This window comes from Durotheca rogersii (assembly GCF_024521655.1).
Source record: "Durotheca rogersii strain YMJ 92031201 chromosome Unknown GGS23scaffold_3, whole genome shotgun sequence".
In the NCBI taxonomy this organism is placed as follows: domain Eukaryota; kingdom Fungi; phylum Ascomycota; class Sordariomycetes; order Xylariales; family Xylariaceae; genus Durotheca; species Durotheca rogersii.
The window spans coordinates 1,804,660-1,818,107 of record NW_026251234.1 but is presented as its reverse complement, the minus strand read 5'-3'; the positions used below and the strand labels follow the sequence as shown (position 1 = coordinate 1,818,107).

At 55.6% G+C, this 13,448-nt stretch overlaps 5 protein-coding genes across 5 annotated transcripts; 2 read left to right on the top strand and 3 right to left on the bottom strand.

The window, feature by feature from the left end:
* Positions 1-39: 39 nt before the first annotated feature.
* On the bottom strand, positions 40-2,375 carry GGS23DRAFT_603054 (origin recognition complex subunit 3 N-terminus-domain-containing protein; the record flags this gene model as incomplete). Its single annotated transcript, XM_051519424.1, has 5 exons — positions 40-1,173; positions 1,224-1,497; positions 1,550-1,689; positions 1,742-2,269; positions 2,325-2,375. The coding sequence occupies 5 exons, from the start codon at positions 2,373-2,375 to the stop codon at positions 40-42; spliced, it is 2,127 nt and encodes a 708-aa protein (XP_051375545.1).
* A 338-nt stretch (positions 2,376-2,713) lies between these two features.
* Positions 2,714-5,939, top strand: GGS23DRAFT_291425 (uncharacterized protein). Its single transcript, XM_051512644.1, has one exon. The coding sequence runs from the start codon at positions 2,908-2,910 to the stop codon at positions 5,251-5,253; it is 2,346 nt and encodes a 781-aa protein (XP_051375544.1). The 5' UTR covers positions 2,714-2,907; the 3' UTR covers positions 5,254-5,939.
* A 1-nt stretch (position 5,940) lies between these two features.
* GGS23DRAFT_291426 (60S acidic ribosomal protein P0) lies at positions 5,941-7,641 on the top strand. The gene is made up of 4 exons (XM_051512645.1): positions 5,941-6,234; positions 6,308-6,448; positions 6,533-7,302; positions 7,377-7,641. Exons 1-4 carry the CDS (start codon positions 6,202-6,204, stop codon positions 7,381-7,383), a joined length of 951 nt encoding a protein of 316 aa, XP_051375543.1. The 5' UTR covers positions 5,941-6,201; the 3' UTR covers positions 7,384-7,641.
* Positions 7,642-7,758: 117 nt separating this feature from the next.
* On the bottom strand, positions 7,759-11,800 carry GGS23DRAFT_291456 (muts domain V-domain-containing protein). The gene is made up of 2 exons (XM_051512646.1): positions 10,842-11,800; positions 7,759-10,713 (listed from the first exon to the last, which is right to left on the bottom strand). Exons 1-2 carry the CDS (start codon positions 11,475-11,477, stop codon positions 7,984-7,986), a joined length of 3,366 nt encoding a protein of 1,121 aa, XP_051375542.1. The 5' UTR covers positions 11,478-11,800; the 3' UTR covers positions 7,759-7,983.
* On the bottom strand, positions 11,363-13,185 carry GGS23DRAFT_552326 (eukaryotic type KH-domain (KH-domain type I)). Its single transcript, XM_051515394.1, has 4 exons — positions 13,071-13,185; positions 12,721-13,014; positions 12,220-12,658; positions 11,363-12,145 (listed from the first exon to the last, which is right to left on the bottom strand). The coding sequence occupies exons 2-4, from the start codon at positions 12,946-12,948 to the stop codon at positions 12,027-12,029; spliced, it is 786 nt and encodes a 261-aa protein (XP_051375541.1). The 5' UTR covers positions 12,949-13,014; positions 13,071-13,185; the 3' UTR covers positions 11,363-12,026.
* Between the last annotated feature and the right edge of the window lie 263 nt (positions 13,186-13,448).

Here is a 13,448-nt window from a genome sequence, read left to right as displayed (position 1 = left end):
ACTACCACCAAGGTGACTCCTCTAATGGCCCTTGTGTCTTTATAGCCCCTTCCAAGCAAGTTTTGCGATGTGGTCTGCCTTTTTTCTGGTCTGTTTGACAAAGCCCATGGCTCTCATCTCGGCCATTGCGCGATAGAACAACGCAAGGGCAGCCCGCTCGTCCAATCCTCCCCCCTTTTCTTCGCCGACAATCGCATAGTACGCCGACCAAAGATCGGCAACGTTGATAAGAGAGCCAGTCTCGAGATAAAGCTGATATAGGACGGATATTGTTGGTAGAGATGGGGCAATGTGGTCCTCCGTCTCCTCGCAACAGGAACAATTGAGATAATCATGCGGACGCGACAATGCGCGCTCCACAACCCCCCTGGGCCGAGGAACAAATACATCTCGGGAGGGTGTTTTCGAGTCGAAGAGCCAGAGTTCGTTAAAGCATATGTCCTTTGCACCATCGCAGCCAAATGCCGCTTTGAAGTGCTCAGAAAGCTCGTCTACCAAGTCGGTGTAGGCCTTATCCTCTTTAGTTAGCGTCGCCGTGTCCTGGCTGAGCTGGACCTTCTGAGCAACGACGGTGGTTCTCAGTACTTTGGTTTGTCCGCTATATTTGCTACGGAGAATATTGCCTTGTTCTTCGGCAGCGGCTTGCAACCGTTTGATACTAGCCAGCATGCTGGAGAATAGCACAAACGACTCCTCGGTTTCACTAGCCCATGGACTCAGGCCAAGACTAGAGTCGCCGTTTTCCATAGCATCTAGCGCTTGGGCCAGAAACGTCACTGTATCGGCGGGTTGCATTCGCTTTATGGACCCCGCAAACTCGGCGATTTGATCAGAGTCAAGTCCGCAAGAGAGGGTATCCAAATAGAGCCCAGTGAAGTCGGTAGATAGCACCTTGCCAGCAGTCAGGATTTTGAGAGTACGCAGGAGGTGTAATAACCATTGACGCGAGTCTCGAAGCCGACCTTGCAGAAGCGTTTTGAGGTACTGGTTCTCTTCCAGGACCAGTCTTGCCTGTTCTACCTGACCCCGATCGATGGCGTTTTCCACATATTGACGAAAAGATGGCAGGCACCGCACGGCTTCGAAATGTTCTTGCCGAAGTATCTCGTCGCCTGCGTCGTTAGATAAGAAGACAGTCAATGGGTTCGCATAGAAGTGACACATGTAGGCATACTAGGAATATTAGCTGGTGAGCCCCTCTTTCAGGCGTGGGTACGGCTCACTTTTAAGTAGCTCACGAACACGGGGATGCTTGACATCTGGTCCCGCTGACGATCTAATAAGCTGCAAAGCAGGGAAGAACCCAATCGCAAGGGCGCTTCTACATGCGCGGCAGCCATCGTGAAAATCTTGTCAACGATTGATGTCGATTGCTCGACGTCAAACTGCTGGCCGTAGAGAGATTGGCAAGTAGACTTCAGAAGCCGGGCCTGAAATAGCTCTAGTGATGTGGCTATGCCAAATATCAGGGCGAAGGGGATTCGGTTGAGCCACGAGCTGCCGACAGAGTGAGTCGCAAGATATGAATGTACCTGCCAAGAAAACTGACCTGAATAATGAGATTAAATCCGACAGGAGGCCACTGTCAAATGCTTCGCTGTCCTGAAAAACGACAACGACGCGCCAACACGGGTTGGATTTGAGATGGACGTGGAGGGCCTCCAGATCGTAGCCTAGGTATTTGCGCCCCTACATTGTCGGTGAATAAAGAACACGGAGTCGATTCGGCAGTTCAACTTACCTCTTTGCCTGTGACCAATTCCAGGTCATTCTCATCGTCCGTGTCTCTCGCCGTAACATCTCGTATGATCTTTCTTAGTACGGCTTTCAGATTGGACGCGTCGCCGGATCTCAGCCGTACCACCCTCGAGTCTATATTATCCTCGAGAGTCTTCGACAGCTGCTCAAAGAGGAGGTCTTGCGAGGCCAAGTTCGGACCGGTGACGATGAAGGCAGATGTGAGCTTGCCTGTGGAGGCAGGCTCTGGGTTGGCCTGCAAGAAGTCTGCAACTTCCTGCCGAGTGGACATGTTGGCCTTTCGGAGGACTTCCTGTATCCGCTTGTCGATCTGTGACCACGATCTCTCGAATAGCTGCTGGCGAAGGCGCACAGAGCGCTCACCTTCGCAGCCGCCGAGAAGAGGTTGGAAGGTCGGACTCTGATCTGCCCGTGAAGCGTGGGACTTGTCTGTCCTCTTGGACACCTTCCTCCGCTTCGCCGGCCGGCTTGCGCCATCGACGCCGTCTAACGGATCGAAGACATAAGCAGCCTAGGGGCGGTCGTCAGCGGTCTTCGGCTATCGCCTTGGAGATGAGCGTTACTACCTGGTGCTGCTTCTCCTCGTACGTCTCCTTGAGCAATTCATCGACGGCCATAGTCAGATGCGGTGGCACTAGTATCTTATTATTGGCCCGATCTCAACCTCTGATCGCAGAGTCGCCGCCGTGATCGGAAGAGTGAGACGACAGGTCCGGGTCCGGGTCCAGGTCCATGTCGCGTGCAGACCGCGTTCTTAACAGGCTGTGACGCAGGTCCCCGAAAAGAGGTGGTCAGGGCTCTTAGTGGGACGCGGTATGGGTGTGAAGCTGCCTGGGTACCTACCTACCTACCTAGGTAGCAGGTACCCAGGTAGGTACCTCTACACCTGATATAGACCTGAGGTACCTCCTATGTGTACCTACTTACCTAGGTAAGGTACCCCCAGGTTCCAAATGACATTGCCCCTCGCATCGCCTTATCGCCCATCTAATCCCATCTAATCGGCTTCTGCGATCCTTTTTTTTTTTCTTCAATCGAGGGCTCGCGCGATCTATCGATAATGCTACCGGTCCAGACGACACCCATACGCGGAGCAGTTGGGACCTTAGAGCTCACCAGAATGCGATACTCCGACCAACTTCTACGATAATGCCACCAAGGACATCCCATGGCCACAGCTTCATCTGCAGATCATGCCTAGTTGCTTTACAGAAACGAAAGCCCTCGGCACAATGGCTCACCCGCCACCCCTCCTCGCGGACTATTTCCTCGGCGCGCCGATCCGGTTTCTCTCCCGAGAAAGAAGCAGAGCGCCAGAGAACCCTAGAATTGTTAGGCCTGTCGAAAGAGCGCCGGGGCGACAAATTTTCCGTGAAATATTTCGAGAAGAAGACGGATGGAAAGATGCGCCCTCTGCGGGACGTGGATGAATTCAATCGGTCGGTAATGGATCTTGACGCCGAAACCGAAGCTCGTCTTCAACAGCTGGAGGAACAGCTGGAGCAAGCGACCCGTTTCACCAAAATCGTTGAAAGCATTTACGGGAAGCGAGGCGCTGAGGAGTTGGTAAAACGAGCCGCCGAATCCGACCCAGATAACCATCCTTCTGTCCTGCTGCCCGAGCACGGCTGGCCGCGGGCAAAAGGTACTCAATGCATCACCCATCTCAATAACATGATACGTACCGTGGGAAGGAAAACCGGCGGCGGTGCTTTACGCCGAGGGCGGATCAACGCGTTATGGAAATATTACTCGCTGGCACGCGATGCCCTGAGGGGAAGACCGGATGCTGTTTATAGGGAATTTTGGGATTTTCTCTGGAGGCATCTCGCCGTCGATCACGACAACAACCCAAATCGGATGTATCATGTCCATATCCTGGCCCAGGACATGCGGAAGGTTGGAGTGGCCCTACACGACGACCAGCAACTACTTGCCATCGAGGCAGACTTCGTCTCTGGCTTCAGGAAGGAAGCAGTTGCCGCTCATAAGAGATTTGTTCTTACGCTTGGAACCAATCCGGAGACCTTTGCAGAATTCTGGGAGCTTGGCCTCCGCATGTACTGCTTAATGGACGACGTTGACCGAGCGGAACAGGTAGTTAAGACTATCGTTGAGTCACCCTACGAAAAAGACCCTCGATTTTTGTTTCCTCTCATTCGGATGTATGCCAGTAAACCCGAAACAGTAGAGAAAGGGTACAAAGTCTATCAACAACTACGGTCGGATCTAGGCGACTCGATTACCATCGACGACTACGATACAATCATATTGTACTTTCTAAAGGCGAACGAGACGGAATTCGCGCTTTTTATCTTTGTTGATATGATGGTCTCCGAGACCGTCGACCTGAGAGGCGTTCACAAACTGCCTCCGAGCGTGGGAAACCCCTTTTTCTTCGGCAAATGGCTAAGGCGGTTAATATCGGACGGTAATCTGCAGGGCGCCCACAACGTCTTACTTCTCAGCATGTCTAAAGGTGTTCTGCCTCAAGCCATCCACGTGAATGGCTTGATCGGCGCATGGCTGAGGTCGGGGACAGCTGACAACATACAAAAAGCCGAGGATGTCGCTTGGGCCATGATTAACGCGCGCATGCAATTCCTGGGCATTAGAAAAGACATGAAAAATCTAGCCGCATTTATCAGGTTGCGGCCAACCAACGAGGTCTGGCCGAGGGCCAACCTGGAGACTTTCTCGTTGCTTGCCGAGAACTACAAAGATCGCGGATTACACGCCAAGATGGAGAGGCTGTGGATAGCTTTCCGAGACGCCGAAATCCCCCCCAACTCGTTCATGCTGAACCAGTTGCTCTCTTCTTACCTCCAGAGCGGACAGGGTAAACACATTGGAACGCTCTCCCGTGACTTGACCAACCACTACCGAGTGGAACCCGACCCGTGGACTTTCACGGTTCTCTGGCAGGCTTTGGCGGTAAATCGCCTCGTCGAGATATCTCCACAGGAGCTTCCCGCGGAGACGGCCCAGGCCCGGTCGTTATTCGCGGAGATGGTTAGGTCTGCCCATATTTTCGAGAATGGCATTGACCTCTATTTATCAAGAAGCATTCTGCACTCCTTCCGCAAATTGGAAGACACAACTGGGTTGCTTTTGGCATACCGAGCACTACGACATATATTCAAATTCATACCTTCAGACCTTGTTGTCATGGAGTTGCAGGTGGGGTCTATGGATTTGCTGCGGACGGCAAAGGGTAGAAGAGGCCTCCGATTAATGCATGCCGGGCAGCAGGTCGAAAGCAGTCTTAGGCAGAGGCACCAGGAACTTATCGCTTCGGGACAGCTTAAGGCAGGGGAGGAGTTACCCCTGGATGCGAGGACGGAAGAATTAGGAAACATCCTCGAACGCTTCCTCGAAAATCAAATCACGGTTCCCGATGGTGGAGACATACAAGCCTTACTAAGAGAAACCGCCATGGAAATGGGATTTGGTGGCGATGAGCCGGAGACCAAGACCAGCACACCCGGTACCTGAGGCTGCAGAGAAAGATGTTTGTAGGATCGTGTTTCGTTTGTAGCATCTAGCGGAAGCAAGTTGCTAACTAGGTGTCTCTCCCCCGCCGCTCATGCTGGCTGCTGGTCGTCCCGTTCGTACCAACTGGCAAATACTGCCAATCCTTCCGGGTTTGTGATTAGGTGCCGAGGTTCCTTCGAACCCTTAGTGTCGAAGCTGATGGACCGCACATAATATCCGACAATTGCCCCCCCTCGGATTCATGGGCAGTCAGAGATGGTACTCACCATAGGCTCAAATGAAAATGCGCTTAAGAGGAGTTCACCTATCGCCCGAGATGGATCATGGGTCGAGGCTGCGACCTAGTTAACTAGGACCAGTGTCTACCTAGGTATGTGCTATCCATATATATAGCACGGACCTACTACTATCTAGGTGGGTATGTGGGAGGTAGATAAATCTTGGGTAGGCTTATCTCGTGGAGATGGCGAGATCTAGTTGAGGCGGGAGGTTCTTTGACGTACCTACCTAGAAGTGCGAGTGGATGGATATCGTAGATGATAAAAAGAAGGGGTTACAGATAAAATACCCGCCTACTATCTATGCCTATGGTAACGAAGCTCAATCCAAACCAGACTCGCAAAAATATGCTTCTTGCTCAAAATGGCCGACTTCTTGAACCGCCTCAACGATCAGACACCTCGAAAGGGGTTGCATGGTCGTTATTTAGAGGGGAGGGGAAGGGGTACGTACCTAGTACAAGCAAACCCTAAGGCGGGTCGAACACACATTTGGGCACGGGACAGAAAAACTCCTACGCAAGATGAAATAAATTAATCAGCCGAGATTTATCCAGCAGCTAACCTCCACTTATTCGGTCTCGTTTGCGAACTCCAGAACCGACTTACCCAGTCTCCATTCCCTACACAACATCGGCTTTAAAAATCCTAACTTCAGAAATAAGAAGACATGGGAGCCAGCAGGCAAAAGAAGGCAGAATACGTAAGTCGCCCGTGACCTCACACGAACGGTCTAGCGGGGACCAGTTGCTGATAGGGAATACCTCCGCGAACAGTTCCCCAAGCTGAAAGGCTTGCTCGAGGAATACCGATCCGTATTCCTCGTCACCGTCGACAATGTCAGCTCGCAGCAGATGCATGAGATCCGACAATCTCTCCGCGGGGATGCCGTCGTCCTGATGGGCAAGAACACCATGGTACGCAGAAGCTAATGCGCATATTCCGGTGCCTTCTGGGGAAAGTCGGCCGCTCATCATGTTATTTTTTTTGTTCCCCTCTAGGTTCGCCGCGCCCTCAGGACCTTCATCGCCGATACGCCCGAGTATGAGCGACTCCTTCCCCACGTCAAGGGGAACATAGGCTTCGTCTTTACCAACGGCGACCTGAAGGTCATCCGTGACAAGATTCTCGCCAACAAGGTCGCCGCCCCTGCCCGTGCTGGCGCGGTTGCTCCAGCCGACGTCTGGGTTCCTGCCGGCAACACCGGCATGGAACCCGGCAAGACCTCCTTCTTCCAGGCTCTCGGTGTTCCCACCAAGATCGCCCGTGGTACCATCGAAATCACGACCGATCTGAAGCTCGTCGAGTCCGGCAGCAAGGTCGGCCCTTCTGAGGCCACCCTGCTCAACATGCTCAACATTTCTCCCTTCACCTATGGCCTGGGTGTGGCGCAAGTGTACGACCAGGGCAATACCTTCCCGCCCAACGTCCTCGACATCGGCGAGGACCAGCTTCTCAAGGCATTCACTAGTGCCGTCGCCACCATTACCGCCCTGTCCCTCGCTCTGAACTTCCCCACCCTTCCCTCGATCATCCACTCCCTATTGAACGGCTACAAGAAGGTTCTGGCTGTCGCGGTCGAGACGGATTACAGCTGGCCTGAGATCGAGCAACTGAAGGACCGCATTGCCAATCCTGACGCCTATGCCGCTGCCGCCCCAGCCGCTGCCGCCGCCGCCGACACGGGAGCCGGTGCCGCCCCCGCGGAGGAGGAGGCGAAGAAGGACGAGGAGGAAGAAGAATCTGGTGACGAGGGCTTCGGTGGTCTCTTGTATGCTCGCTTCCTTCCCTTTGCCTTCGAACCCCCCCGCGAAAGGTTGAGCATCGCTAACATGCTGTTCACAGTGACTAAATTTCGTAGCATGATCACGGTGTTGTCGGACTGGCATGAAACAGGGCTACGGTTAGGTTTACGAGATCTAGACATGCGGGAAAACCGGAATTCACGTTTCACAGGTCTTTTTTTTTTGCCGGTCGATTCAGGCAGGTTGCAAAAGAATACCAGGGAGTTGAGAGTTCTCTCGATTGTGATATGTTAGTTAAACCCGTCGATCCCTCGAGCAAACCTTCTTAAATGGTGAGTTAGATTCCTTTCTTCCACAGCTTGATCAACACAAGTGTTCGATGATTATACATGAAACATACAGAGCTTTTTAACCCTGATCTTTTTGATTTGATGAACCATTTTCAACACCCTATGAGACACTCTTTTTCGACGAGCAATTCAATCGGTACGCCCCGCGCACAGAATCGCATGCTAACTAAATGGCCTGGTTTAGGTAGTGATTTTCGTACAGACGGAGCGAAGCAAGGAGACCATAACAATTCCTCAAGACCTAACAGCCTATCGCGCGAAGGTGGCAAGCTGCTGCTGCTGCTGCTTCGCATATGGGTATCATTCGAGATCGTAGGCATAGAGTCGTATCGCCACCCGAACACCGGTGGCCGCCTTTTAAATAGCGCCGCCATCCCTGCCACGCTTCTCCAAAACCTCCTGCGCAACCGCGATAGCCGCTTCGGGTAGGTTGGCTAGGCGCGCGACCCTGAGGGCGTGACTGTTTCGGTTGACCCCCTTCCGTAGCCTGTGGACGTAGATGAAGCCCTTGCCGTTGCTCGTCTCCTCGATGTCGGTGCAGTACATCTCGACAGGCCTGCCCCCCTGGGTATCGCCGGCGTCCGCGAGGCCGCGCTCTACGGCTAGGTCCGCGAGGCCGTGGAAGTGGGTGGCGAAGAGGGTGCGGCAGCGGTTGACGGTGACGAGGTAGTGGAGGGCGGCGAAGGCGACGGCAGTGCCGTCGCTGGGGGTGGTGCCGCGGCCGACCTCGTCCATGATGACCAAGGAGCGCGGCGTGGCAGCACGCAGGATGGCAGCCGTCTCGAGCATCTCGACCATGAAGGTGCTCTGGTCGGCGTAGAGGTTGTCGGCAGAGCCGACCCGCGAGAAGACGGCGTCGGCGAGCGGCAGGGCGGCGTGGTCCGCTGGCACGTAGCAGCCCACCTGCGCGAGGATGGCGATGAGCGCGTTCTGCCGAAGGTAGGTGCTCTTCCCAGCCATGTTGGGGCCCGTTATGAGGTGGAGACGTCCGCGGGACTGGACGTTCTTGGGATTGGCGTCGTCGGTGGTTGCGACGCCGCCAAAGACACAGTCGTTCTTGGTGAAGCTGCGGCCCTGCTGGCGCAGCCCGCTCTCGACAGTGGGGTGGCGGCCGCCGATGATGACGTGCGACGCGGTGCCGGCGGCGTCGTCGCTGAGGACGGGGCGGACGAGGTCCTGCTTGGAGGCGAGGCGGGCGAAGGAGGCGGCCAGGACGTCGAGCTCGTCGAGGACGGCGGCGTTGTGGCGGAGCTTGACGAGGTTGGAGACGACGAGCGCGCGCAGCTCGGCGAAGATGCGCTGCTCCTCGGCCTGGATCTCGAAGCGGGTCTGGTGGATGCGCTGGCCGAGCTCGGTCCACTCGGGGACGTGGAAGGCTCGGGTGCTACGGCTCGAGCCGACTAGGGTTGGACTCGACGACGATTGGTCTCTGGCGAGGTCGGCTGTGATTTTGCGCACGTCCTTGACCCCTTTGATGTGACAGATGTGGCCCACGTTGGGCGCCCACCGCAGGGTGAGGCTGGCGGCGCCGAAACGCTCGCGAAGGGTGTCGGCGAGAGCGGACTTTTCGTCTAAGAGGGAGGATAGTTTGTTGTGGAGTTTGTGGAGAGTTCGGTTAGCCTTGGGCTGCATGACGAACGTCACGCTCTCGTCGGCAGCGGGAAAAAGGTAATCCCTGAGCGAAGCAGGCTTTTTTCTTTTCGCAGCGGTAGTAGCCGCGCCCGTCCCTTTAGGCAATGCGGACGCGTCCTCCTGAGTGCCTTCGGCGGCAACTATGTTGCCGGCGAGCTTCAGGAGCTGGTTTGCTTTGTCGTCCTCCTTGCGCTGCTGCTGAACTAGGCCCTCTTCGTCAATGGAGGTTCTAATGCGGTCGGCTAAGCTGATCGGGTCCTCGAGCTTGATGCGCGAGAGGAGCGACGCGAAGCACGAGGTCCCGCCCTCGCCCTGCGCGTTGTGCTCCCCTTTTGGTGGCGGGCGGGCCTGTCCCTGCGAGTTTTCCAAGAGCGTGACGATATCTTTTGTGGCTTGGATAGTGTTGGCGAGAGCAATGAGATCGTCCTCGTCTCCGCGACCGATCGCAAACTTCTGCACCAGGCGCTGCGAGTCGTGGCTCCGTCTCAGTAGTATCACAATCTCATCGCGAAGATCCGGGTGCTGGACAAAGTACTCTACCAGATCCTGGCGGGCGACAATGGTTTCCAACGACGTCGAGGGCGCGCAGAGCCAAGTATTCAGCAGCCGGGCGCCACCTTTAGTAACCGTCTCCCGGATGGCGTGCAGAAGGCTACCTCGAAATGTACCGTCGCGGATGGTTTGTTTAATCTCGAGCGACCGCATAGTGCTCTTATCAATCATCATGACCGACATGTTGTCGTATCGCAGCGGCGGCTGCAGTTTCATACTCATATTCTGTAGACGGCCCCTAACGTACTGGAGCAGCAGACTCCCGGCATACACCTCGTTCGCAGTGAAGGTCTGGGCGATCTGGGCCGGGATTTCCGACTCTAACATCAGACTCCATTCCGATAGCGGTAGGTGTTCGCCTTGAGGCGCGAATGTAATGAGGTGCTTATCCTCAGCGAGGACAGAAAATAATTGGTGGTCTCTGTGCGACTCGAGGACCTCGTCGACGACCACCTCTTTCGGACCAACGCGAGAGAGGATAGAGCTCAACGACGTGACGGTCGTCGATTCTGTGTAGAATTGCCCCGTCGAGATGTCTACCCACGCTAAGCCGATAGGGGTATCGCTGACTTGTAACGCCGCGAGAGGACCCGACTCGATGCTAACATTGTCGTTGACGGTGGCCCCATCGGATTTTGCCGAGTCCGAGGCGTCATCTCCTTCATGCGAAAGGTGCACGTGGATTGCCATAATGTAGTTGTTGGCATATGGATCCATGAAGTTTTCGTCGATGAGCGTCCCCGGCGTGATGACGCGGGTGACCTTGCGGTCGTGCATCAAGCCGCCCGACTTGACCTTGTCGCCCGGGTCGTTGGGGAACTCCTCAGCTATGGCAACGTAGCAGTTCAAGTCGAGGACTAGGGCCTTGAGAAACCGGTCCAGCTGAAAGAAAGGGAAGCCAGCCTGCCTAAACGTCAGAACGAATATCCACCGAGAAACGCAATAGCTATATCTGTATGTATGTATGTATATGTATATACGGCGTCCAGAATCGCCACAACGAGGCTGGGTGGGTGGAGCCACGGACGCACCATAGGTATTGGGCCGGCATTGGTCTTCTTCTGCGCGACCTTGAGGTTCAGCAACGGCGCGTACTCCTCGGCCTGGGCGAGGTAGAGCTCGTAGAAGCCGCCGACGCGGGTGAGCAGCACGCAATTCTCGAACTTGCGCATGTTCCGGTAGGCCTGGAGGACGACGGTGGGGTACGGGGGCTCGTCGGCCCCGTCCGGCCCCTTGCCCGGCTCCGGGGGGAGGGGCCCCGCGTACTCCTGAGGGAGGTCGTCGAGGCTCACCGTCGTCGACTTGGTCTTCTTGCGTCGTACCTTGGGGGTCCCCGCGTACTCCGGAGGGACGTCGTCGGGGCTCACCGTCGACTTGGTCTTCTTGCGTCGTACCTTGGGAGTCCCCGCGTACTCCCGAGGGAGGTCGTCGAGGCTCACCGTCGACTTGGTCTTCTTGCCTCGCACCTGGAGGGTCCCAGCGGCGCCCGACTCGGCGAGGCGCGGCGGCAGCGGCGGCAGCGGCGGCAGGGAGGAGAGACGCGGCACCCGCCAGCGCGCGCGCGAGTGCTGCGCTCGGCAACCTCCCCCTGTCGTCGCCGTCACGTGGCGGCCGCCAGCGCGGCTGGCTAGCAGCGAAGGCAGCCGGCGGCACGTTGGGCCGTTCATCCGGCGAATGCTTGGGAAGAAGGGCAGAGGGAATTCGACATGCGTGCGCGTCGGTAACCGGCCTAGGGTTGTGGGTAGCCGTTGTCGTGTGGTTGGAGTTTGCAGGATTGAGTTGGAAGAAGAGAAGGAGGACGACGACGGATTGGTTTATAGTGGGGGGAGGGGAGGGGAGCCGGGAACTCCTCCTGACAACGGAGCAGGCTGGGACCCGAACCAAGCAGGCATCTGCTACCAACACGACAAGACGCTGGGCAAGTCAATGCAGGCCACGAGCTTGACGGCTGCCTATTACCAGATGCCTAACAGCAATACCCAACTACGCAACTAATACCTGCCTTCAATGCGCCGAATGCTATGATGCTCGTCAGATGCTCTAACGTGACAAAGGCTAGTTTATTAGCGGCCTACAATGACGCCGCTTGGCCGCTTGTACGCCTTAGAACTTACGATATCTCTGTGGAAAAAAAGAAAACAAAACTCCCCGTTTCAACTCCTAAGCGCCGTAGTTCCTTTTCCAGAAGACGTAACGTAGCATTGGCCAGGGCTGGGCTAAAACCTCTCCTTCATCCTCGTAGCCACCGTCCGCAGGTTGTTGTATACCTTACCGGGAGGCTTCCCCAATATCAGGCTCACGATGGATTCGCGCGCTATGTGAATGTTTTTGAACCCTGCGGTCCGCTAGTTAGCGACACCGATATCGCTCTCGATAGCGATAGCGCGGCAGGCGAGACGCCAAACTCACCTCCGAGAATGTGGATCTTAGAATCAGCTAGCACGACCCGAGTGCGCGAGGCGTTCTCGATAGCGAACTTGGTCTTGCCGTCCTTTCCGGCGATACGGCCGATGGCGCGGGCGAGGTGGTCGCCGGTCAGAGTCTTGACGTCCTTGACCTCGAAGGTCTCTATGTAAAGGTCGTCGAGGCGGAGCAGGGCGATGGCATCGTCGACGTCGAAGCCGAGAGAGAAGGCGCGCACGAAGTCCTCTCCCTTCTGGATGGCGCCGCTGTCCGTCGTGTGTTTCGACGTGCGGAGCTCCACGCGGCGCTGCTTGACGTTCATGCGCACTTGCAACTTGAGGTGTTCAACCAGCGGCGGGTAGATCTTGGGCCACGCGCTCTTCAGGGGCGCGAATCTGTGGGGCGGGATGGGAATCTTGCGCGTTTGAATGTGCATCGCCGGATCCTGTGCGCGGGAAGGGCCAGTTAGCTTGGAAGATACGAATGGGGGCAGAGGCTCCGACGTACGGTATTCTGTACGGGTGCAAAATGCGGCTTGTTCTCCTCGTCAATCTCCATCCCGTGCTCTCCCGCTGCGCTCGCCGGCTGGAGCGCATTCGCCCCCTCCGGGAGTTCATTCATGCCTTCCAGCGCAAATTCCTCCTCTCGGGCGACCTCGGCGACCTCGGCGACCGGGACATCAGAGGAGGAGGCAACGGGGCCGGCGGATTTGCGGAGGGATGTCGGGGCAGACATGGTTCATGTAAGATATCCCTTCTTCACGGCTTGTGTTATGTGGTTTCGATCGGATTGACGCTGAACCTAAACGCAACGAGCATGAGGGTCGGATCTAATGGAGGCCAAGCTGGTGCTACAACCTCTTTCGTCTTTATGAATGCCTAGATCTCGGCGATGGGCGGTGATCACTGTTGGTTTTCTGGTGGAGTTGAAATGATTCTGGGTTGAAAAAAAAAACCCCCCATCCAGGGTTTGGTGGGCGGAAATACGTTATCGATAATGTACCTACCTATGCCTTGGTAAGTACCTAGGTAGATATATTAAGCACATAACCTGGGCCTATAATTAAACAGTAGGTACGTGGGGGGGCTTGCCGTTTTCGGCAGACAAGGCCCACCGATATTTACATATATACATAGGTCCCTATATACCTATACGTATATACGTTTTAGTAGCGGTTCCTTTCGTAGCCTCGCTACCTTAATCTTAAGGTACGTAAGACGAGTTAAAAGGTAAAC

Coding starts and splice junctions, on each gene's coding strand:
- GGS23DRAFT_291425 (XM_051512644.1), top strand. CDS start 2,908: ATGCCACCAAGGACATCCCATGGCCACAGCTTCATCTGCAGATCATGC.
- GGS23DRAFT_291426 (XM_051512645.1), top strand. CDS start 6,202: ATGGGAGCCAGCAGGCAAAAGAAGGCAGAATAC. Junction 6,235..6,307: donor GGCAAAAGAAGGCAGAATAC/GTAAGTCGCCCG, acceptor CTCCGCGAACAG/TTCCCCAAGCTGAAAGGCTT. Junction 6,449..6,532: donor TGATGGGCAAGAACACCATG/GTACGCAGAAGC, acceptor GTTCCCCTCTAG/GTTCGCCGCGCCCTCAGGAC.
- GGS23DRAFT_291456 (XM_051512646.1), bottom strand. CDS start 11,477: ATGAACGGCCCAACGTGCCGCCGGCTGCCTTCGCTGCTAGCCAGCCGC. Junction 10,714..10,841: donor ATGCCGGCCCAATACCTATG/GTGCGTCCGTGG, acceptor ACGTTTAGGCAG/GCTGGCTTCCCTTTCTTTCA.
- GGS23DRAFT_552326 (XM_051515394.1), bottom strand. CDS start 12,948: ATGTCTGCCCCGACATCCCTCCGCAAATCCGCCGGCCCCGTTGCCTCC. Junction 12,659..12,720: donor TTGCACCCGTACAGAATACC/GTACGTCGGAGC, acceptor TCCCGCGCACAG/GATCCGGCGATGCACATTCA. Junction 12,146..12,219: donor TAAGATCCACATTCTCGGAG/GTGAGTTTGGCG, acceptor AGCGGACCGCAG/GGTTCAAAAACATTCACATA.